Here is a 25807-nt window from a genome sequence, read left to right on the forward strand (position 1 = left end):
TGGGGAAAATGATTGAATCCATTATCAGGGAAGAAATAGTGAGACATCTGGATAAAAATTGTCCCATTGGGAAGACGCAGCATGGGTTTACGAAAGGCAGGTCATGTTTAAATTCATGTGGAATTCTTTGAGGACATTACGAGTGCGGTGGACAACGGGGAATTGGTGGATGTGGTGTATCTGGATTTCCAGATGGCATTCGACAAGGTGCCACACAAAAGGCTGCTGCATAAGATAAAGGTGCTCGGTGTCACAGGTAATGTATTAGCATGGATAGAGGATTGGTTAACTAACAGAAAGCGAAGAGTGGGGATAAATGGGTGTTTTTCTAGTTGGTGATCAATGACTAGTGGTGTGCCTCAGGGACCCCAATTGTTTACAATTTACATAGATGATTTGCAGTTGGGGACCAAGTGTAGTGTGTCAAAGTTCGTAGATGACACTAAGATGAGTGGCAGAGCAAAGTGTGCAGAGGACACTGAAAGTCTGCAAAAGGATATTGATCGTCTAAGTGAGTGGGCAGATGGAGTACAATGTTGGTAAATGTGAGGTCATCCATTTTGGTAGGAATAACAGCAAAATGGACTATTATGTAAATGGTAAAAAATTGCAGCATGCTGCTGTGCAGAGGGACCTGGGTGTCCTTGTGCATGAATCGCAAAATGTTGGTTTGCAGGTGCAGCAGGTAATTAAGAAGGCAAATGGAATTTTGTCCTTCATTGCGAGAGGGATAGAGTTTGAAAACAGGGAGGTTATGTTAACAAAGAACAAAGAACAATACAGCACAGGAACAGGCCCTTCGGCCCTCCAAGCCGTGCCGCTCCCTGGTCCAAACTAGACCATTCTTTTGTATCCCTCCATTCCCACTCCGTTCATATGGCTATCTAGATAAGTCTTAAATGTTGCAGCTGTATAAGGTGTTGGTGAGGCCACACCTGGAGTACTGTCTACAGTTTTGGTCTCCTTCCTTGAGAAAGGATATACTGGCACTGGAGGGGGTGCAGAGGAGATTCACTAGCATGATTCCAGAGTTGAGAGGGTTGGCTGATGAGGAGAGACTAGAGTAAACTGGCTCTATACTTATTGGAATTTAGAAGAATGAGGGGGGATCTTATAGAAACATATAAATTTATGAAGGGAATAGATAAGAAAGAAGCAGGGAGTTGTTTCCACTGGCAGGTGAAACCAAAACTAGGGGGCATAGCCTCAAAATAAGGGGGAGCAGATTTAGGATGGAGTTGAAGAGGAACTTCTTCACCCAAAGGGTTGTGAATCTGTGGAATTCCCTGCCCATTGAAACTGTTGGGGCTACCTCATTGAATGTTTTTAAGGCAAAGACAGATAGATTTTTAAACTGTAAAGGAATTAAGGGTTACAGTGAACTGGCGGGTAAGTGGAGCTGTCCGCAAAAAGATCAGCCGTGATCTTATTGAATGATGGAGCAGGCTCGAGGGGCCATATGGCCTACTCCTGCTCTTAGTTCTTATGTTGACTGCCGACAATCAAAGTCCAAAGAAATACACCAACATTTTTACATTTCTGAGGCAGAGCTCTGGCCAATGGAAACAGCATGTCTTCAAAGGACAAAAGGCACCCTGAGTGCTCTGTTAAACACTTCAAGATTCTGGAGATATGTCACAGGACTTGCCCCAAGCTGCTAGAACCTGTAATATTGCCAGGTGGAACTGAACTCTGGCTGTCTATCATTTTACCCGTAAGCAGGTAGCAGCAGAGAGAGCTTTGTCCAGGTAAATTGCTTGGCCCTAATCTACACTGTATTACTGGAATATTGGAACATCTGTGTTTGTGCCTTCAAGACTAATTAAGTGTGCGGGCGTAACAGAAACTAGCCAAAGGAACACACTTCCACCACATAATTGCTGCAGAGCGATTACGAGGCAGGAAAAGTAAAACTCAGCTGTCTTTACCTCTCGATGTAAAACCTTCGTAGTGACGGAAACTGCAAATAGATAAAGACTGAACTGAATTGAACATTTGAGTCATCAGACATGTTATATTCAATGCTCACAATAACTAGTTGATAACTATTTGGGCAGACTGACTGCATTGTTGTCCACTCATTTCTACTTTATAAGTCCTATTGTTCCTGGACTCAAGTCTTGAATTAAGCAGCCCAACACATTCGATGAATTTGGCGTTCTGTGTCCCAACATCAGGTGGTTTTGGCTTCTTCATCTTCTGCAAATTATCTAGTCGTGAATGTGGGGAGTATGGTCAGTAAGTGTGTAAACAGTAAGGAGGAAAGTCTTAGATTACAGGATGATATCGACGGGCTGATCAGATGGGCAGAGCAATGGCAAATGGAATTTAACCCTGAAAAGTAAGAGGTGATGCATTTTGGGAGGACTAACAGGCAAGGAAAACACAATGAACAGTAGGACACGAGGAATTTCAGAAGACCAGAGGGACCTTGGGGTGCATGTCCAAAGATTTCTAAAAGCTAGAACCTGTAATATTGCCGTGTGGAACTGAACTCAAGCAGTCTATCATTTTACCCTTGAGCAGGTAGCAGAAGAGAGAGCTCTGTTCAGGTAAATTGATTGGCCCTAATCTACACTTTGTATTAAGAACAAAGAACAATACAGCACAGGAACAGGCCCTTCGGCCCTCCAAGCCCATGCCGCTCCCTGGTCCCAACTAGACCATTCTTTTGTATCCCTCCATTCCCACTCCGTTCATATGGCTATCTAGATAAGTCTTAAACGTTCCCAGTGTGTCCGCCTCCACCACCTTGCCTGGCAGCGCATTCCAGGCCCCCACCACCCTCTGTGTAAAATATGTCCGTCTGATATCTGTGTTAAACCTCCTCCCCTTCACCTTGAACCTATGACCCCTCGTGAACGTCACCACCGACCTGGGGAAAAGCTTCCCACCCTTCACCCTATCTATGCCTTTCATAATTTTATACACCTCTATTAGGTCACCCCTCATCCTCCGTCTTTCCAGGGAGAACAACCCCAGTTAATCCAATCTCTCCTCATAACTAAGCCCCTCCATACCAGGCAACATCCTGGTAAACCTCCTCTGTACTCTCTCCAAAGCCTCCACGTCTTTCTGGTAGTGTGGCGACCAGAACTGGACGCAGTATTCCAAATGCGGCCGAACCAACGTTCTATACATCTGCAACATCAGACCCCAACTTTTATACTCTATGCCCCGTCCTATAAAGGCAAGCATGCCATATGCCTTATTCACCACCTTCTCCACCTGTGACGTCACCTTCAAGGATCTGTGGACTTGCACACCCAGGTCCCTCTGCGTATCTACACCCTTTATGGTTCTGCCATTTATCATATAGCTCCTCCCTACATTATTTCTACCAAAATGCATCACTTCGCATTTATCAGGATTGAACTCCATCTGCCATTTCTTTGCCCAAATTTCCAGCCTATCTATATCCTTCTGTAGCCTCTGACAATGTTCCTCACTATCTGCAAGTCCTGCCAATTTTGTGTCGTCCGCAAACTTACTGATCACCCCAGTTACACCTTCTTCCAGATCGTTTATATAAATCACAAACAGCAGAGGTCCCAATACAGAGCCCTGCGGAACACCACTAGTCACAGGCCTCCAGCCGGAAAAAGACCCTTCCACAACCACCCTCTGTCTTCTGTGACCAAGCCAGTTCTCCACCCATCTAGCCACCTCCCCCTTTATCCCATGAGATCCAACCTTTTGCACCAGCCTACCATGAGGGACTTTGTCAAACGCTTTACTAAAGTCCATATAGACGACATCCACGGCCCTTCCCTCGTCAACCATTCTAGTCACTTCTTCGAAAAACTCCACCAGGTTAGTGAGGCATGACCTCCCTCTCACAAAACCATGCTGACTATCGTTAATGAGTTTATTCCTTTCTAAATGCGCATACATCCTATCTCGAAGAATCTTCTCCAACAACTTCCCCACCACGGACGTCAAGCTCACTGGCCTATAATTACCCGGGTTATCCTTCCTACCCTTCTTAAATAACGGGACCACATTAGCTATCCTCCAATCCTCTGGGACCTCACCTGTGTCCAGTGACGAGACAAAGATTTGCGTCAGAGGCCCAGCGATTTCATCTCTCGTCTCCCTGAGCAGCCTTGGATAGATTCCATCAGGCCCTGGGGATTTGTCAGTCTTTATATTCTCTAACAAACCTAACACTTCCTCCCTTGTAATGGAGATTTTCTCCAACGGTTCAACACTCCCCTCCGGGACACTCCCAGTCAACACATCCCTCTCCTTTGTGAATACCGACGCAAAGTATTCATTTAGGATCTCTCCTACTTCTTTGGGCTCCAAGCATAATTCCCCACTTTTGTCCCTGAGAGGTCCGATTTTTTCCCTGACAACCCTTTTGTTCCTAACGTATGAATAAAATGCCTTAGGATTCTCCTTAATCCTGTCTGCCAAGGACATTTCGTGACCCCTTTTTGCCCTTCTAATTCCCCGTTTGAGTTCTTTCCTACTTTCTTTGTACTCCTCCAGAGCTCCCTCCGTTTTTAGCTGCCTGGACCTAACATACGCCTCTCTTTTCTTTTTGACCAGTCCCTCAATTTCCCTGGTTATCCACGGTTCTCGAATCCTATCCTTCTTTTTTACAGGCACATGCCTGTCCTATAGCCCTAACAACTGTTCCTTAAAAGACTCCCACATGCCAGATGTGGATTTACCCTCAAACAGCCTCTCCCAGTCAAGAACTGCCAATTTCTGCCTAATCCTACTAAAATTAGCCTTCCCCCAATCCAACACCTTACCCTTGGGACACCACTCATCCTTTACTGGAATATTGGAACATCTGTCTCTGTGCCTTCAAGACTAGTTAATCTCTGTGTACAAGGACAGGTAGATAAGGTGGTTAAGAAGGCAATGGAATACTTGCCTTTATTAGCCAAGGCATGGAATACAAGTGCAGGGAGGTTATTATGGAGCTCGATAAAACATTCATCAGGCCACAACTAGAGTACTGTGTGAAGTTCTAGTCTCCACATTATAGGAACGTTTGAATGCACTAGAAAGGGTGCAGAGGGGATTCACCAGGATGTTGCCTGGGTTGGAGCGTTTCGGCTATGAAGAAAGGTTGGGGTTGTTTTCCTTAGAAAAGAGAAGGCTGAGGGCGGGACCTGATTGAAATATACAATATTATGAGGGACATAATTAGGAAAAAGTAGAGGGATCAATAACCGGGGGCAGAGATTAAGAGGGAATTTGAGGAAAAACATTTTCATCCAGAGGATGGTGGGAATCTGGAACTCACTGCCTGAAAGGTGGTAGAGGTAGGAACCCTCACAATATTAAGAAACATTTAGATCAGCACTTGAAACACCATGGCATACAAGGCTACGGACCAAGTGCTGGGAAATGGGATTAGAACAGATAGGTGCTTGATGGCCAGCGCAGAGGGCAGCATGGTGGCACAGTTGTTAGCACTGCTGCCTTACAGTGCCAGGGATCAGGGTTCAATTCTGGCCTCAGGTGACTGTCTGTGTGGAGTTTGCACATTCTCCCTATGTCTGCGTGGGTCTCCTCCAGGTGTTCCGATTTCCTCCCACAGTCCAAAGATGTGCGGGTTAGGTGGATTGGCCATGCTAAATTGACCCTTAGTGTCAGGGATGAATACATGGGGTTATGGGGATAGACCTGGTGGGATTGTTGTCAGTGCAGACTCAATGGGCTGAATGGCCTCCTGCTGCACTGTAGGCTTTCTATGATTCTATGACACAATGGGCCAAAGAGCCCCTTGCTGTGATGTAAATCTCCATGACTCTAAACTGATATCCTAGACCTTCCACCTCTCAATGCTGGTCTTTCAGTGGATCTGGCTGAATGGAGGTGAAAACCAACTTAACATCAGAGTTCCATTTTTATACCAAGAGCTCAAGACGTCAAAACAAATAGTTGCCCAGAGAACCAGTGATGAACCTCCACATCACACAGTTTCTGATTCCTGCAAACCTCATTTCGAGGCAGTGTCATGACCAGAACAAATGTTTCTTACACATACAAATTCAGAAACTGTCACCCACTACCTAATGAACAAAGATGTTGCAACATATTACCCAATGGCAAATCAGACGTAATATTAGTCCTTCACGGTAGTCCCTTCTGTTCTTCCAACCACTGGAGACAAACTCTGGACACAATTGTTCCTGTTACAGTTGTCACCAGCTGTGCTTTACTGTCACATAATATTCCAAACACTGTGAAGAGAAGAACTCTGTTGTATAGCTAAGGGGTGTACCATTTGAGTGTGTCTCTGTTATTTCTGTACTTTTGCTAAACCTGCCATGAGATGGCAGACAAGCACCACTGTTTCCTATGGGTCCTATGATGCTGTGCATCACCATCACAGGTTTGTTGTCCGTAAACTCAAGTAAACTCCCTTTAGGCCCCATCAGGAAGATGTTAATTTAATCTGGCACAGAACTTGTTGGTGGACAACAACATAGCCAAGAATCAATTCTGTCCTCGTTTGACATTTAAATGGACTTGAAAGGTGCTACTAGCTGTATAATATTTCATACACAAATGAGAGGAAGCATTAGGGATAAGCTGCCAGTGCTTTAGAGGTTTATGTATTAGAAGTTTATTTATTAGTGTCACAAAGTGATGTGCAACAGGTGATCAAGAAGGCAAATGGGATGTTGGCCTATATCGCAAGGGGGATAGAATATAAAAGCAGAGATGTCTTGCTGCATCTGTACAGGGCATTGGTGAGGTTGCAGCTGGAATACTGTGTGCAGTATTGGTCCCCTTATTTGCGGAAGGATATATTGGCCTTGGAGGGAGTGCAGAGAAGGTTCACCAGGCTCATACCAGAGATGAGGGATGTTGATTATGAGGAGAGACTGAGCAGATTGGGTTTGTATTCGTTGGAATTTAGAAGGCTGAGGGGGGATCTTATAGAGACCTATAAGATAATGAAGGGGCTGGATAAGGTAGAGATGGAGAGATTCTTTCCACTTAGAAAGGAAACTAGAACTAGAGGGCACAGCCTCAAAATAAAGTGGGGTCAGTTTAGGACAGAGTTGAGGAGGAACTTCTTCTCTCAGAGGGTGGTGAATCTCTGGAATTCTCTGCCCACTGAAGTGGTGGAGGCTACCTCGTTGAATATGTTTAAATCACGGATAGATGTATTCCTGATCGGTAAGGGAATTAGGGGTTATAGGGATCAAGCGGGTAAGTGGAACTGATCCACTTCAGATCAGCCATGATCTTATTGAATGGCGGGGCAGGCTTGAGGGGCTAGATGGCCTACTCCTGCTCCTATTTCTTATGTTCTTATGTTCTTATTTTAACACTGCAATGAAGTTACTGTGAGAATCCCCGAGTCGCCATACTCCAGTGCCTGTTCGGGTACAGTGAATTTAGCATGGCCAATGCACCCAACCAGCATGTCTTTTGGACTGTGGGAGGAAACCGGAGCACCTGGAGGAAACACATGCAAACATAGGAAGAACATGAAGACTCTGCACAGACGGTGACCCAAGCCGGGAATCGAACCCCAGTCCCTGGTGCTGTGAGGCAGCAATGCTAACCACTGTGCCACCGGAGGTTAATGTGGTACCAGGAAACAATGATATAGTGTGAATATCTGAATACATTGCTAAATAGTGAGGATGGAAGCAAATAAATGTCCAAGGATATTAGAGAATTTAGAAATGACAATAGACAAAGAAAGGAGAAGGAAATGGCATAGTCGTGGAGACACCTGTATCATAAACACAAGCATTGCTGAAGAAAAGGTTTTCATCTTGCACTCATCAGGACAGTTTGCAAGAATACCAATAACAAAGGGAACAACAATTCATACTGCATGAGAAGAGAGCATTGATTGGTTGGCAAGTAGATGTTGATTGGTAAAGGCATTGCCATGGAGAATGCATCAGGAAACAGTTAACTGCCAAGCTTTTGTTCAAATTCACACCAGGCAGGTCTACTCTGATTGGTCAAAGCATGCTATGGGGAATGAACTAGGGAATGCCTGTCCTCAAAGATTTTCATGCTCCTTCTGTCTTCTCTGGACAGGGCCCTGCGTGTGAAATATATGTACCTTCTAGCATGCATAAGTGAGACACACTGCAAGCTCAACCGCTAATCTTAAATTGGTTTTCAGTGGAATTCCTAGCATAATCTGGGTTGTTTAGCAACTGTTGTCTAATCATAGTGTCCAATTTTAGATGTGATTCAATGTTTTGAGTTTTGCAAACAAGGTCTGGTTGGATACAGTCTGAACATTGTAGTTGCGAACAGCCAATGGGACTGATGCAGATGTAATTCTGCAATTGGTTTGAATTTGAACAAAAGCTTGGCAGTTAACTGTTCCCTGGTGCATTTTCTATGGCCTCTACTAATCAAAGTCCACTTGCCAACCAATAAGCACTCTCCTCTCATTCAGTATAAATTGTTATTCCCTTTGCTACTGGAATTCTTGCAAACTGGCTTGATGAGACAAAACGTTTTGACAGCACATCCATGTTTTCAGCAATACTCAAGTTCTCTATTTCCATCTATTAATGTAGACATACTGAATCCTATGGAAGGGGAAATCCTATAGAATGAAATAATTCCTAATGTAAAAGAATACTAAGCTATTAATTCAGATGTCCATGGATCTTAGCAAATGGCAAATCATTTGTTGCATCAAGGGATAGGAAGGGTTTGTGAGAACAGAAACATTATTTTAATGGGAGATTTCAATATAAAAACTGGGAAAACTCAATTGCTTTAGAGTCTCGAAATGGAAAATGTGCTGCACAACAGTTGTATTGTCCACTATGTCAAGGAAGAAACAACCTCACTTTGAACTGGAACACACAAAATATTCAGTGGAGTACCCTAGGAATGCAGCTCGCGGGTCTAGGAGGTTTAGAAATCAACTAGCTCCCATGCTAGACAGGGCGGTTGGGGGCATGGGGGGATTGTTCATGCTTCGCAGTGGCCCTGATTGTATATTTTATTCCTCTGGGTTTCAGCAAAAAGAAAGCTTATTTTGTTGTTTTTTTGTATAGGCTCCAGCCACCCCTTAATAACTGCTGGTTAACCAGCTCACCGCAGATACAAACAGATGGCGCATGCAGCAAATTTGCAACCAAGGTCCTGTGAAAGTCATGGTACCCATAACCGTATTCCTGGAATAAGGCTGCTGCTTGCTTCAAGCAGTTGCCATTTTGCTCTGGCTCACTAATGGCGGTGTGAAGGATTGGGACGGAGACAGCACACTGATGTCAAAGTGAACTGAGTTAAAATTGGTGCCCAAAATATACCTGATCAAGTAGAAAATATGCGACCCTCTACAGTCTGGATAGTAATATCATATTAAACATAATTACAAATATTTTTAAAATAATAATGAACTGTTATTTCTATTAATAAACCAAATATCTCACCCTATGGTTTGTGTGAAATAAGCCACTTGTGTTGCATCCACTGTAACTTATATATTCAATGTACCCATACACAGTCAATCCTAAAATGGTAGTTCTTTTCTTGTAAACACGCCTTTGTTTAAATAGTTTGCATGTGAAATAGTTGATCTCCAGCCGGAAGATAGGCCCACACAAGTCTTTGCACTAAAATCAACATTCACAATGTAAAAATGCATCACAAATTGACACAGGGACCATCCAACTAACCTCAATTATATAATCCTTCCCGTCTTTCCCATGTACAGCTTTTACTGCGCAGATGTCCAGGCCACCAAACATCTCCGAACAGGCATCCACCCACGTTCGATAGCTGCAAAAGTTTCCATTGAAATGTCAGCTCTAGTGAGATCCTAGAGTTTGTGCCCTACAATCTATCATGCACGCCCCCAGCACTATAATACTTTAAAGGAAACTATTCATTCCAATTTGCACATGTCCCACATATGGGACAAAGTCGGCACACTTTCTGATCTTTATCATTTCTTGTTCCAATATTTTATGCTTTTCCTCAAAACTCACAGCTTGGGAACAGATATTTTGTGTAGTATTATCCCATTGTGCTGCTTCTTTCAATGTGGATGATGAATTGTGGGTGGCAAACTCTAGATACAAGCTCAATAAGACAAAATGCCATAATATCTTTATGTCACAACATTCCTGTCTATTTTCACATTCCCACAGGAATGGGCAAACTTCAAGGGTTGGGGGGGAAGGTGATTTTTCCAGATATGTTGGGTGCTCCATTGTGGCCAAGCTGGTTTAGGCTGCATTTGGTACAAGATGCCATCTTGTACTAGACTGAGCCACACAGAGGATCATTAAGGGGATGACTGTCGCTTAAGCTGCCTGCTGGCTCTCATTAAAGAGGCTCCACAACATTTTGGTGGCCTGATGCTCGCTCCAAACAGTGACTAACTGGCTGAGACTCGACCCATTATAGCAAAGGATTTTGAATGCTACTTAAAGGTATATCGCCGTTTACTGTTCACTTGCTGATGGAGGTTTGAAAAACACTTTTGAAACTTAGGAGGCTTCCTGAGTACTTTATCAAAATGTTACTAATGCTGAATCCTTACTTATTCTGCAAATTCTTTGCCTGCATCACATAAAACAAGTTAGTGCTGCGCTACTCTGCCTTTTTGGGCACTTTATCGGAGTCACCCAGGAGAAAGGGGGAGAGTTTGATCATCAGCATCTCGTTAGGAATTCACCTGGCCCTAGAGGAGATGAGGTCAGCCAGTAGAGGGTGATATGAACTCCTTTCCCCTCAGAGTATAGGAAATGTCTCCTCTTCTGAACCTTCTCCACCAGGACCTTCGAAAACCTGTGTGCCCCCCCCACTGAGTCATCCTGAGACCTGTCCCTGTGTCTCAGCCAGCTCACTCCACATATTCATTGGAAGTGGGTGAGTGGAGCCCACCTCTACTGCTCTATGTAATAGCTTCTAATCTAGTTTGAGAACCAAACCTGGAGTTCTCTGTTTTAGCAACTGGGGCAAATTCAAATTCTGATAATCATTAGTTAGGACCAAAAATACAAGACTTTTAAAGAGGTGTGTCTTATTTTCACAGCACTGATTTAGTGCTTCTCATAACCTTACCGAGGCCAATCTTCCACTACCAATCACCCTTTATTTACTTTGCATTTGAAATGCTGTTCAGCAGCTACAGACTGCAGGTCAGCCCCGAGTTTATCGACTGCCGGCCTGAGTGGAGCCAGCTGGTTTTAAACCTCCCGCTACTCCTTCCCTATTGGGCAAGCCTCCACTCACCTAATGGGGAAGCTCATATTCTATGAGGCCCATGGGGAGATCTATTGAAGATCCTCCAGGGCCATCATAATAGTTCTTATTTTTATACCTGCTCATGAAGAAGTAAAACAGCTGCATTCATTCAAGAGACTTCTTGGACCCAATCAAAGCTTTTTTTAAGAATTCATTCATGGGATGTAAGCACTGCTGGCTGGGCTGGGCCAGCATTTATTGCCCATCCCTAACTGCATTTGAACGGAGTGGTCATTTCAGAGGACAACTAAGCATCAACCACATTGCCATGGATCTGGAGTCACATAGAATCATAGAATCCCTACAGTGCAGAAAGAGGCCATTCAGCCCATTGAGCCTGCAGCGACAACAATCCCATCGAGGCCCTATCCCAGTAACTTTACATATTTGCCCTGCCTAGTCCCCCTGATGCTAAGGGGCAATTTGCATGGCCCCTGCACATCGTTGGAGTGTGGGACGAAACCGGAGCACCCAGAGGAAACCCATGCAGACACGGCGAGAACTCCGCATAGACAGTAACCTGAGTCCAGAATTGAAATTGAGTCCCTGGCACTACATGTAGACCAGACCAGATAAAGGGTATCAGTGAACCAGATGTTTTTTCTCAACAATTGACAATGATTTCATGGTCATCATTAGGTGATTATCATCATCTATTAAAAGATGACTTTTAATTCCAGATTTTTATGGTGAGATTCAAACCCAATTCTCCAGAGTATTACCCTGGGACTCTGGGTTACTAGTCCAGTGATAATATCATGATGCTATCATCTCCGAGCACTCAGCATTTGTATCATTTTTACCTCCGAGAGGTTATTTTGGGGCATTAGGTTATGCTTCTATATTAATTCTGGTATTAATCTGCCAAAATGATTTGTTACCATTACAAAACCGATCCCATGACTTCCTAATATAGCCATGACGCAATGTTCTCATAATAACCCGACAGTGGCAGCAGGAGGGAGGGCTCACCTTGGGGAGCGAGCAATGGTACCCATGACTCTCAAAATGTTTACACTGTTGCTAATGGCAATAGTCCCATTGCAAGTGGTAGGTTTAAGGCGAGATTTTTTTTTTCAATTACATTATTTTGAAAGGATTTGAACAATGCCAGATGTAGAGATGAGAGGTCAGCGACCTGAAACGTTAACTCTCTCCACAGATGGTGCTCGGGTATTGCCAGTATTTACTGGTCCCGTAAAGAGATTGTAATGTTGGAGATTAGGAAGTTAAGAGAAAACTCTTCCTCCATTCCAAAATGAAAAAAATTCCAACTGCTTTTTCCCTCTGCGGCTTGCCCCATTTCCATTATGATTTTTTAGTTTGTAAACAATTCTTCTGATTGTGGCCCGTTTGTATGGTGGTCAGTAGGGCCACGATATGAAAATGCCTTATGGCAATGACAGTAAGTAAACAGGAGGGGATGGAACCAGAAAAGACAGTGCCATTATAGGATTGTTACCTGGCTAATCCTGGGATCCAGTCACTGTTAAAAGTCATGAAAGGAACTCTCAAAAGAAAAAAACAAGGACTTTTAGGGGCTGAAGGTATCAGCCTTAACAAAGGGAGGCTACATGAAATAAAGAAATAAGGATGGAGAAAGAATCATTTGAATTTCCTCTTGTGGCTTTAATTCTTTGCGGGCAGCACAGTGGTAGCACTGCTGCCTCACAGCGCCAGGGACCCCGAGGGTAGTAATCTCAGGATTGCTTCCTGAGCCACATGCCAGTGAGGGCAGGAGTAGGATGCTTGGACGGATAAACACATGGCTGAGGAACTGGTGCAGGGGGCAGGGTTTCCAATTCTTGGATCATTGGGACCTCTTTTGGGCAGGTGGGACCTGTACAAGAGAGACGGGTTACACCTAAACTACAAGGGGACCAATGTACTTGCAGGGAGATTTGCTAGTGTTATTGGGGAGCGTTTAAACTAGATTTGCAGGGGGGTGGGAACCAGAGTGCCAGAGCAAATAGTGGAGCAGGGGTAAAAAGACAGGTTAGTTCAAGCAAAATCACAAATGGAAGGGTAGAGTGTGGTGGAAATAATTTTTTGAGGTGTGTCTATTTCAATGCCAGGAGTATTGTGGGGAAGGCAGATGAGCTGAAGGCGTGGATAGACACGTGGAAATATGACATTATAGCCATTAGTGAAACTTGGCTACAGGAGGGGCAGGACTGGCAGCTCAATGATCCAGGGTTCCAATGTTTCAGGCGGGATAGAGGCAGAGGGATAAAAGGTGGGGGGGTGGCATTGTTGGTCAGGGAAAATGTTACAGCGGTACTCAGGCAGGATAGATTAGGGAGCTTGTCTACAGAGGCCCTATGGGTGGAGCTGAGAAACAGGAAAGGTATGACCACATTAATGGGCTTGTATTATAGACCACCCAATAGTCAGCGAGAATTGGAGGAGCAAATCAGTGGAGAGATAGCTGACAACTGCAAGAAACACAAAGTTGTGATAGTAGGGGATTTTAATTTTCCACATATAGATTGGGACTCGCATACTGTTAAAGGTTTAGACGGGGTAGAGTTTGTAAAATGTGTTCAGGAGAATTTTCTACATCAGTATATAGAGGTGCCAACTAGAGAGGATGCGATATTGGATCTCCTATTGGGAAATGAGTTAGGGCAGGTGATGGATGTGAGTGTGAGGGAACACTTTGGATCCAGTGATCATAATGCCATTAGTTTCAACCTGATCGTGGATAAGGATAGATCTGGTCCTCGGGTTGAAGTTCTGAACTGGAAAAAGGCCAAATTTGATTAAATGAGAAGGGATCTGGGAAGTGTGGATTGGCACAGGCTGTTCTCTGGTAAGGATGTAAATGGAAAGTGGGAGGCCTTCAAAGGAGAAATTTTGAGAGTGCAGAGTTTGTATGTTCCTGTCAGGATTAAAGGCAAAGTAAATAGGAATAAGGAACCTTGGTTCTCGAGGGAGATTGTAACACTGATTAAGAGGAAGAGAGAGTTGTATGAAATGTACAGGCAGCAAGGAACAGATCAGATGCTCGAGGAGTATAAAAAGTGCAAGAAGCTACTTAAGAGGGAAATCAGGAGGGCTAAAAGAAGACATGAGGTTGCTTTGGCAGACAGAGTGAAGGAAAATCCAAAGAGCTTCTATAGGTATGTTAGGAGCAAAAGGATAGTGAGGGATAAAATTGGTCCTCTTGAAGACCAGAGTGGTAGACTGTGTATGGAACCAAAAGAGATGGGGGAGATACTAAATGGTTTTTTTGCATCCGTATTTACTGAGGAAACGGGCATGGAGTCTACGGAAATAGGGCAAACTGGTAGGGAGGCCATGGAAGCTTTACAGATTAAAGGGGAGGAGGTGCTCGCTGTCTTGAGGCAAATCAGAGTGGATAAATCCCCAGGACCGGACAGGGTATTCCCACGGACCTTGAGGGAAGCTAGTGTTGAACTTGCAGGGGCCCTGGCAGACATATTTAAAATGTCAGTATTCACGGGGGAGGTGCCGGATGATTGGAGGGTGGCTCATGTTGTTCCGTTGTTTAAAAAAGGTTCCAAAAGAAATCCGGGAAATTATTGGCCAGTAAGTTTGACGTCGGTGGTGGGCAAGTTATTGGAAGATGTGATAAGGGATAGGATCTACAAATATTTGGATAGACAGGGACTTATTAGGGAGAGTCAACATGGCTTTGGGCGTGGTAGGTCATGTTTGACCAATCTATTAGAGTTTTTCGAGGAGCTTACCAGGAAAGTGGATGAAGGGAAGGCGGTGGATGTTGTCTACCTGGATTTCAGCAAGGCCTTTGACAAGGTCCCTCATGGGAGGTTAGTTAGGAAGGTTCAGTCGCTAGGTTTACATGGGGAGGTAGTAAATTGGATAAGACACTGGCTCAATGGAAGAAGCCAGAGAGTGGTTGTGGAGGATTGCTTCTCTGAGTGGAGGCCTGTGACTAGTGGTGTGCCGCAGGGATCGGTGTTGGGTCCATTGTTGTTTGTCATCTATATCAATGATCTGGATGATAATGTGGTAAATTGGATCAGCAAGTTTGCTGATGATACAAAGATTGGAGGTGTAGTGAACAGTGAGGAAAGTTTCAAAGCTTGCAGAGGGATTTGGACCAACTAGAAAATTGGGCTGAAAAATGGCAAATGGAGTTTAACGCGGACAAGTGTGAGATATTGCACTTTGGAAGGACAAACCAAAGAAGAACGTACAGGGTAAATGGTAGGACTCTGAAGAGTGCAGTTGAACAGAGGGATCTGGGAATACAGGTACAGAATTCCCTAAAAGTGACGTCACAGGTGGATAGGGTCGTAAAGAGTGCCTTTGGTACATTGGCCTTTATAAATCGGAGTATCGAGTATAAAAGTTGGAGTGTTATGGTAAGGTTATATAAGGCATTGGTGAGGCCGAATTTGGAGTATTGTGTACAGTTTTGGTCACCTAGTTACAGGAAGGATGTAAATAAGATTGAAAGAGTGCAGAGAAGGTTCACAAGGATGTTGCCGGGACTTGAGAAGCTGAGTTACAGAGAGAGATTGAATACGTTGGGACTCTATTCCCTGGAGCGTAGAAGATTGAGGGGAGATTTGATAGAGGTGTATAAGATTTTGATGGGTATAGATAGAGTGAATGCAAGCAGGCTTTTTCCGCTGAGGCTAGGGGAGAAAAAAACCAGAGGGCATGGGTTAAGGGTGAAAGGAGAAAAGTTTAAAGGGAATATTAGGGGGGGCTTCTTCACGCAGAGAGTGGTGGGAGTGTGGAATGAGCTGCCGGATAAAGTGCTAAATGCGGGGTCACTTTTAACATTTAAGAAAAACTTGGACGGGTTCATGGATGAGAGGGGTGTGGAGGGATATGGTCCAAGTGCAGGTCAGTGGGACTAGGCATAAAATGGTTCGGCACAGACAAGAAGGACCAAAAGGCCTGTTTCTGAGCTGTAATTTTCTATGGTTCTATGGACCCGGGTTCGATTCCCGGCTTGGGTCACTGTCTGTGTAGATTTTGCACTTTCTCCCCGTGTCTGTGTGGGTTTTCTCCGGGTGCTCCGGTTTCCTCCCACAGTCCAAAGATGTGCAGGTTAGGTTGATTGGCCATGCTAAATTGCCCCTTAGTGTCAGGAGGACTAGCTAGGGTAAATGCATGGAGTTATGAGGTGGGATTGTGGTCAGTGCAGACTTGACGGGCCAAATGGCCTCCTTCTGCACTGTAGGATTCTATGATTCTTTAACTTCTCCTAGATTTTGGAATCCTCCACTGGAAAGTTTTGTCTCCAGACCCTGGTTTATGTGGTTTAAATACTCACCGTTCCGTCATGGCCACTTGTTCCAGCATGGCAGAGCCAGTGTTTGCTTTCCAGTTTCCTGAAATGGAAGTCCTCCTGAAAGGCAGAAGTGTACAATATTGCTGACAGGATAACACTGAGCATCCTTTTACAAGGCAGTGGTCACCTTCCAGAGGCTGAGGGAAAATGGCAACAAATGTTTGGTTCATTGACAGATTTACTTCCCCTTTTCTCTACGCAAACTTTAAGAGGGTAGCAGAGCATCAGGATGTGCGCGGGGTGAATCATCGGATATGAGTAGGCTGCGGCCAGGCCGGGGGAAGAGGTAGTACAGGTGCAGCTCCCCTGAAAGGGAGGCCGCATAGCAGCTCTGCATCAGAGGATTTAGATGACAACTTTGAGGCAACGTACAGGAAAAGGCTGATGGGCAGGCACAGAGAAATGCTTGGTGCATTGTCAGGCCATCTACAGAAACTTGTTACGATCCCTGTGGGGGAACCGTAAACCAAAATAACAATTTACTGAATGACCTCCAAAAGAAGAAATTACCAACAAGGTTTTACGTTTTGTAGCTGTTACTTTAACATGAATCAGAACCAACATAAATCATACACAAATTCACAGGGAAATGATACTTCAAATAAACTATTAAAAGTCGATCCAAAAATACGTCATACATGACCACAAGCATTCGCAACACTCCCCGCAGACATAACACTGAGCTACAGTTCTATAATATGCTGATCGTTATTCATGCAGGGCAGGTAAGGAGTCCTATCCAACAACAGCTTTCACCTTTGTGTTTCACGGGTACAGTTATCCTCACCGAGGCACACCTCCACAAACCCATTCTCCCTTGGGGCACAACAGTTCAGACAGGGTGACCAGCCATCCTGGATTTTCCAGGATTGTTCTGGAATTTGACTTGATGTCCTGTGTCCTGGACGTGGGCTTCCTAGGATGCCGTTCGCCCCAGATGTCCCCCCGCCGTCGTAAGGGGAGACATCCTGGCCGTCACTATCCACCCCCCCCCCCGCTCCTCCCCCATATTAACCCTCCTGTGTCCCCAGATCCTACCGCCCAAACGAGTCCACCATTTGACCTTTGTCCAACAGCAGGCATGCTGCCCCTCCCTTATGCCAGCCTGCTGCATCACCTGGCCCCCCCACTTGCATTCAGACAACTTAGCCTGACCCAGCTCCTGCTTACCACTCAGGCCTTTGCCATAACACACCACCTGGCATTTCTCTTTGTAAAGGGTGAGTGAGGAACCTGCTCAGACTGTCTGTTCATGTGTAGATTGATTCTGAAAGTCTGTCTGGCCGTCCGGTGGCAACAGTCAGAGGTCCAGAGCCATTGGGTGGATAAGTCCAATCTGGAGGGGAGGGTAAGGGGGGGGGGTGGTGCTGCAAACCAGTGTGAGGGGAGTCCGGGCAGGCACCCAAAATGCATTACTTCATGCTTATCAGGATTAAATTCCACCTGCCATTGCTCTGCCCAATTTACCAGCTGATCAATATCAGTCTGTAGCCAAAGACTATCCTCCTCACTCTCAGCAATGCCCAAGTGTTGCAGAGGAACCTCTGACTGAGAACATGCAACCCCAGCTTGGGGCCGTGCAGGTTCAGACTGCTGCTGGGGCCCAGCGCTTAAAGGGGCTTGTGGGCCCTCGTAGCAGTCCAGCAATCTGTACTCCAGATTTCTAGGATTGCTGAAGGCTCGCCCCACCCCCAGGGAAGGGGCAGTGTCGCTGTGAAGCAAGAACTTGCTGTACTCTCTCAGCTTGACAGCATTTGTGCTTCCATTAGTGCCACCGGCCATGTTGTTACCAGATTGCCACTCATAGAATCATAGAAACCCGACAGTGCAGAAAGAGGCCATTCGGCCCATCAAGTCTGCACCGACCACAATCCCACCCAGACCCTACCCCCATATCCCTACGTATTTACCCACTAATCCCTCTAACCTACGCATCTCAGGACACTAAGGGGCAATTTTTAACCTGGCCAATCAACCTAACCCACACATCTTTGGACTGTGGGAGGAAACCGGAGCACCCGGAGGAAACCCACACAGACACGAGGAGAATGTGCAAACTCCACACAGACGGTGACCCGAACCGGGAATCGAACCCGGGACCCTGGAGCTGTGAAGCAGCAGTGCTAACCACTGTGCTACCGTGCCGCCCAGGTTGCAGCTGCCAGATCGATGCGGTGCAGGAGGTGAGCTGCCTGGGCCCAGGGTTGCTTGAGGGTGTCCTGCAAGGCCATTTGCAGCCTCCCGCACTGAAAGCCAGCAGCCTTCTATCACACAGTGGGACAGCACTGTGTAGGAATACTGTGACAGACAGGCAAAGGTAAGACAGGCAGAAAGGATGTGCAAAGGGTAATTAATTGAGTTTCGTATAGAATATCGGATATTTTGCTGGATAAAGTTGGCATAGAATGGTTGGTTTGTGTTGGCCGTACTCCTGAAATAAAAGCCAAGAGAACACTGGCATTGGGATGGTGAAGTGTGGGACTGTTGCACAAGGCAGGTGTGGGTTGTATTTGCAGGAACCAGAGTCAAATTAGCTGCTCATGATCAGCCCCTTCAAACTGTGGATGTGGAACAGCCCCCCTTTTTGCTTCCTCCTCCTCCTGAGGTGATCCCCTAATTCATGGTGGAAGGGCTGTGTCTTCATGACGGTGGGTTGTTTTTGTCTCAGTACAAACCCCCCCAACTGGGGTTGTTCACTCAACCATGTTTCTCACAGCAGCATAGCTCCCATTGTGGGTGTACAGCAGATAAGCCTTGTTGCCCAGCAAGCACCCACTGGCTTGACCAAGGAGATTAGTGGAGGAGCGGGCACACAGAACGAACACATCATGACTGCTGCCGGGATAGCAGACATTTACCAGCATGAAGCACTGAACACACAAATGCACATTCTGGAAGTGGCTCAGCATTGAGTTGTGGTGCCTGCAAAGCCATGTCCGTGCAGTTAATGGCGCCCTGCACTATAGGGAAGCCCTCTTTCTTGGCAAAGCCATATGCCCATTCCGCCCGTTTAGCTTTGTTTAGAGAGAATAATCCCACATATTTCTTCCACACATTACTGAACTCATGTTCAGCTGTGAGTGTTTAAGAGGTCCAAAATAGCAGCACTGGCATCAAATCAGTGTTAGACGGTGACTGCTGACACAATTTACCTTCTCCATGTACTTCCAGAGCATGCCCTTAGTGCCCAAACAAATGCCCTCACCACGTCGAAGTTCAGCACAGACCACGGCAAAAATGAGCGCAAGAGGCGTAGACACCGTGTTTTGTATTAAAACAGCGCCCTTATCTCCAAAACTGCTGACACCACGGAACCAACCTAAATATTTTATGTGTGGGATAGAAGCATAAAATGGAAGAAATACCCAGCCGGTCTGACAGCACCTGCGGAGAAAGGAACAGAGTGAACACTTCAGGTCAATGACCCGGTATCTCTCTCCACAGAAGCTGCCAGGCCTGTTGTGTATTCCCAGCATTTGACTGATTTTTTTTAATCCTGGATTTCCAGCAACCACATTCTTTTGTTTTTGTACTTAAAGTGCAGCACATGTTGGCTGATGTGTGGTTGACTAGCCAGACAGATTTGTTTTGATTTTAAATTCCTGCTGAGGACTCTAAATAGAAACCTGCAGAATGCATCAATATTTGACTTCTGGGCAGGATTTCCTGTGTCAGAACCCAAAACGATTTGAAGTGGCGGCTGATGTTCAGGCTCCAGTCAGGTGCACACTGTAATTCAAAGCACCCTAAAGCTGGCGCCAATCTCAAGCGCGGAAAGATTTTTCTGATACAAAGAGACTGTTTCTGTAAGTTCCCATGATTCAGTGACGTTTTGGGAACTTTGGAAAACAGCAATCTTTAAACATTGTTACATTCACCAGTCAGGTACCTGAAATACTTGCATTGGGAATTGTCTTTGGGCATACACAGAGTGAGCACATATTGACTGGGGGAGCGTCGTCCCTTATGGAAGAGAGGGATTTTAGCCCTGAAAATCCATACACAAAACAAATTTCTTCCATTCTCCTTTCCTTCATAGAATCATAGAAATCATAGAAACCCTACAGTGCAGAAGGAGGCCATTCGGCCCATCGAGTCTGCACCGACCACAATCCCACCCAGGCCCTACCCCCACATATTTACCCGCTAATCCCTCTAACCTACACATCCCAGGACTCGAAGGGGCAATTTTTAACCTGGCCAATCAACCTAACCCGCACATCTTTGGACTGTGGGAGGAAACCGGAGCACCCGGAGGAAACCCACACAGACACGAGGAGAATGTGCAAACTCCACACAGACAGTGACCCGAGCCGGGAATCGAACCCGGGACCCTGGAGCTGTGAAGCAGCAGTGCTAACCACTGTGCTACCGTGCCGCCCTTTTTCTCTGGGTGTCAGAAACACCTGGATTTGTGCCCAGAATCTGGTAAATTCACCATCCCTCCTTTGTCACCCGTGGGTACCTGCTGAACTTCCCCAATGGAAACTGGAAAATGCATTCTGTTTTGCGACTTGGGAGCTGGTAAATTTAACCGAGATAAAATAACAGAAAAGGAGTCAAGAAAATTTTGCCTCTCTTCAAACTTTACAGCACTGTTCTTTAAAAAGATAGGGTGAGACTGGGCCCCATGAACAAGCTGTCTTTGTGACAAATCAATTTGATTATCCCTACGTGTAGGAGAAACCCTACCCAAAAATACCTCATAAGAGCACAAAGGTGACCCAAGCTCAGATTCAGTAAGAAATGTCACTTACAATTCTACCAATTGACATTTTCCCCTACCTTTAGGGAATCTCTGGGTTAAATTTTTAAGTTTTGTTTTAAGTTTATTTATTACTGTCACAAGTAGGCTTACATTAACATCGCAAAGAAGTTACTGTGAAAATCCCCTAGTCGCCACACTCCGGCCCCTTTTCGGGTACATTGAGGGAGAATTTAGCATGGTCAATGCACCTAACCAGCACGTCTTTCAGACTGTGGGAGGAAACCGGAGCACCTGGAGGAAACCCACACAGACACGGGGAGAGCGGTGCAGTCAGTGACCTAAGCCAGGAATTGAACCCGAGTCCCTGGCGCTGTGAGACAGCAGTGCTAACCACTGTGCCGCTCCTACTTGACATGTCTCCACCAAACAATCAATATGAGTCATTTAAAATGTGGCAAGTACTGAACATAATACATTATTTTCTCTTTCATTTCTGCACACTGAAACACCAATACACCATGCTAAATGATGGTTAAAAGAGATAAAACAGCTGTATTTACATGTAAGCTTTATAATTGCTCCCGATCTTCTGAATTCTGATGTCATACTTGGAGTCAATGTAAGGCTCTGTGGTTGCATACGTTTTTGCAAGGGCCACGACACTGGCTATATCCTGGAAGTCATAATGATTTTCAACTTTTACCTGCATTAGACAAGTCCGGGCCAGCAGGAGAAAGAATAGGAAAATCAAAACAGTTAGGAGCATTATTATTAAATCATACAAAGTATCTGAAAATCTCTTGCGACCAAAAGCATTACCAATACGTATGCATCCATTCCCCAAACCCCTAGTTCCGCTGAGCTCTGAGAGATCGCCCAGTGTCTACATCCTCAATTTCCTTCACGATCTGAAGTGGAATGTGAAAGGGTGGGATTTTCCTGCCGCGCTCGCCCCAAAGCCAGAAAATCCCACCCGAGGTTAACGGACCTTTGCATGCTCCATGTCCTGCCCGCTACGATTCCCCTGGCAGGCGCGGTGGGAAAATTCCGTCCTGTAGAGTTTGGAACACAGGAACACTGTCTTGGCTTTTCCTCACCATCATCCTCATAGACATCATCATCATTGTCGATGAGAAATAAATTTCTGCTTTCCTTCCTCCTCTTCAACATCCTCTGCCTGATGGATCTACTGGAAAGGGCAGCTTAAACTAAAAATGAGTGAGTTACACTCTTAGGATTAAGACAGAAAATTAAGTGGAAGCTTTGGGTTATGGGCTGCTTCACATTATTTAAAGCCACTAAACTCTGACTGCACCTTCCCTCTGGTCTTCCCATCTTCCATAGCTAGATAAGACAGCGTTCCTATCAGCGCTAGGGCCTGCTCCTCGGAGTGCCAGTTCTCCCATTTTGTAGACTTTTCTTCCAGTTCTCTGCCTTTCACATGCACTGTGCTCTAGCTTAATCTTTGACAAAACTGAATTAATTTGTTGGCAACACAAATTGATTTAATCAATTAGCTGGTATTAGATTGTTAAAAGCGAGTGAGAGGTTTTGAAATTCTTCATCCAAATGATTCTTGTTACTAGAGGTGGCAATATATATTCTGTCAGACAGAGAATTAATTAAGTCTTAATCACGGTGCCGTTTAAAAGGTGAGATATGCTGCTGTTAGGTTTACTGACCCAATGCTCAAGGAAGAAAAGGGAGATTTATGAATGTGTGCCTTGCTGGCTCTCACCAAGCTATTAAACATTTTTCAGCAATGGGGAGAGAGAGTGGTATGCACTAAGGTGAGAATTAGACCACAATTCCCTTACCATTGGGAATAGTGCATCTTTCACTGCATTTACAGCTTAGTAGTAGTGTTAAGATTGTTGAATATTCTATCACAGTTTTATTATTTTAATTTCATAGATGAATGGGGAAAAAAACAAGATGCAAAACCTTTCAGACGCACAGACAAATTCAATTTGTTCAATTACTGGGATCTTATCACAACTTGAGCAATAATGTGTTTCCTCTTTCAGCTGACATTCTCATTAGAGTTTCTACTGATTCACAGAGTTTACAGGAATACCTGCTCAGCAGTCCAGCAAAATTCCAAGTTTGAGGGCCAAGTGCCTGTCTGGAAAAGGCAGCCGGCTTCCTTTCCATGTAAGTCAGGGTTTTAATGATGATTCAATTGAAAATTCATAATTGTTTGGCTGATCAAGGTGTCCAGTGTACAAGGCTCACAACCTCGCAATGAAAGGGACACTTTATAGCATTTCTTGTTTTAAACAGCCAGCTGGTTTCGTGCTTTTTCTTAATAAAAACTGGGATCAGAAATATTTGAACCTTAAAATTGAAACCAGGGTTCTAACTACATTATTAGGACCCTGATTTAGATGGACAGGTGACAACTGCTTATTTCAAACAGGCATTTTGGCCCTCAATGGTGGACCTGGGTGCAAGTTCTGTGAGACAGTCATCAGGGTTAATGACCTCAATTTTAGGCTATTAACCACACCACTCGTGCCAATAATTTTCCCAAGTGAAAATCGGCCCCACCTGTGTATATAATGGCTGTTTCTGGGAGCAGTTTCCCCCAGGGGATCTCACATTTTGTTTGGGAGAGTCTGAGGTGGACCACACGAGACAGGCTGCAGAAACCTACAATTCACCACACACTAATCATGGTTCTGTATCTTCATACCCATACTGGAGTTGCAGAAAAGATCTTGGAAATCTACACCCTGACACCAATGTTCCCTTGTCTGTTTAAGAAACAGCCAATTGGCAATAGGGTCATGAGAACATAAGGTGAGATAAGGAAGAAAGAAAAGCTATTAATTCCAGCAAAGCTCATCTCTCTAGTACCCAAGCTGAACACTGAGCTTTTGAATGGATTTAAAATTTGACAATTTGCCTGCGAGAGAATTTCTGTTTCACATTTATTTCGTGTTGCAAAGCTTCTGTATAACCTCAATCATTTGGCTTGTCTGGTTTTCTATATCCCAGGATTTTGCTGTTTTCAATTGTCTCACCACATTGTCTAGATGTTGCTAGACATGAGCCCATTATTTTCCCAAATCCCTTTCGGAGTCATTTAGAATTATTACGTTGCACGTTACTTCATCCAATGTGCAACACTCTGGACATCATTTAATTCTGCCCACCATGGCAGAAACATGGCGGCCAAGCCGACTAAACTGCGCGCGAGGCTGCGTGGCAATCTACTGGTGCTGCACCACTTCCCACACTGAGGTCAAAGGCGGGAAGGGGCCGATACACACGACTCAGCCGCTCACAGTGATATCTCAATTAGATTCACTGATGAGCCACTTGACACCAATTCAGCCTGAGCCCACCAGAATTTAGTGGTGGTTCAGGGATTAAATGGAAGTCGCATGACTCTCTTGTGTCTGTCTGCGGCTGTGTACATTTCCTTTCCATCGACTAACTTTGTATCCAGTCCAATACTTAACTTTGATCTCGAGTTTAATTTATTTTCAGGGAATCTTGTCAAAAGCCTTCAGTAAGTTGAAATAATTTACGTGGTATCACACTACCTATTTTATCAGTTCCATTTTCAAAGAAATCTAGATGTTTATAGAAAATGTTGATTCTATTCACGTAATTATCATTTTTGTCCATGTCCCCGCTCCTTCTTATCGAATAAAATGATTTAGGTTACTTTATCTGCTATGCCAGTTCGGTTAATGAGCCTGGATAGAATGGGGGCGATTCCCCCAGCCCGCTGATCTGCTCTGGCTGGGCGCCACAGCCTCTGTGAGTCTCCCAGCTGAAGATTTCTGACATCAGCTCCGCACCGGGGCAACACAGTGGCAAGCACTGCTGCCTCACAGCGCCAAGGACCCAGGTTCAATTCCGGCCTTGGGTCACTGATTGTGTGGAGTTTGCGTGTTCTCCCCATGTCTGCGTGGGTTTCCTCCGGCTGCTCTGGTTTCCTCCCACAGTCAAAGCTGTGCAGATTAGGTGGATTGGCCATGGTAAATTGCCCTTTAGTGTCCCAAGATTTGTGGAATAACCATGTGTGGGGTAATGGGGATAGGATAGGGGAGAGGATCGGGGTAAGATACTCTGTCAGAGAGTCGGTGCAGGCTCGATGGGTCGAATGGCTTACTTCTGCACTGTAGGGATTCTTTGAACCCAGGTGCCTGGAGCTGTGAAAGATTAATTGGGAATAAAAAATGTAATCGAGAGATTAATCTCAATTAACCTTTTTAATTCCTTGACAGCCTTGAAATAATGTTGTTTTTATGGATTCCAAAATGTTGGAAAAAGCACAAAATAAGGTATAAAACATCATAGTTTGTTGGGGTGGAGGAAAGCACATCTCCTGATGCCCCTAGAATATAAATAGTTTGCCCTTGGCATTTCTCGGCTCCTTCTGGCTTTTGCTCACTAATATTTTTTTTCTTTCCAATGTAAGTGAGAAAAAATTGTGTCTGCTCCTTAAATTCCAACAAATATGTATCCCATTGCACTTTGTGAAATTATTTCTTTGCACTTGTTACGTAAAGGCTCATAATTAACACTGCTTTAGCATTGTTAACTTTTTTGAAGTTTTTGGCTGGTTAGCTGCT

At 44.9% G+C, this 25807-nt stretch overlaps 1 protein-coding gene across 1 annotated transcript in view; it reads right to left on the bottom strand.

The window, feature by feature from the left end:
* LOC144499216 (synapsin-3-like) overlaps window positions 1-25807 on the bottom strand; it is a 224711-nt gene that overhangs the window by 15543 nt on the left and 183361 nt on the right. Inside the window, exons 7-9 of the mRNA XM_078221335.1 lie at window positions 21779-21921; window positions 16493-16567; window positions 9642-9744 (exon numbers count right to left, since the gene is read on the bottom strand). Of these exons, the coding sequence (XP_078077461.1) occupies window positions 9642-9744; window positions 16493-16567; window positions 21779-21921 (321 nt within the window). The remainder of the gene's footprint in view (window positions 1-9641; window positions 9745-16492; window positions 16568-21778; window positions 21922-25807) is intronic.

This window comes from Mustelus asterias, chromosome 9, assembly GCF_964213995.1.
Source record: "Mustelus asterias chromosome 9, sMusAst1.hap1.1, whole genome shotgun sequence".
Taxonomy (NCBI): Eukaryota; Metazoa; Chordata; class Chondrichthyes; order Carcharhiniformes; family Triakidae; genus Mustelus; species Mustelus asterias.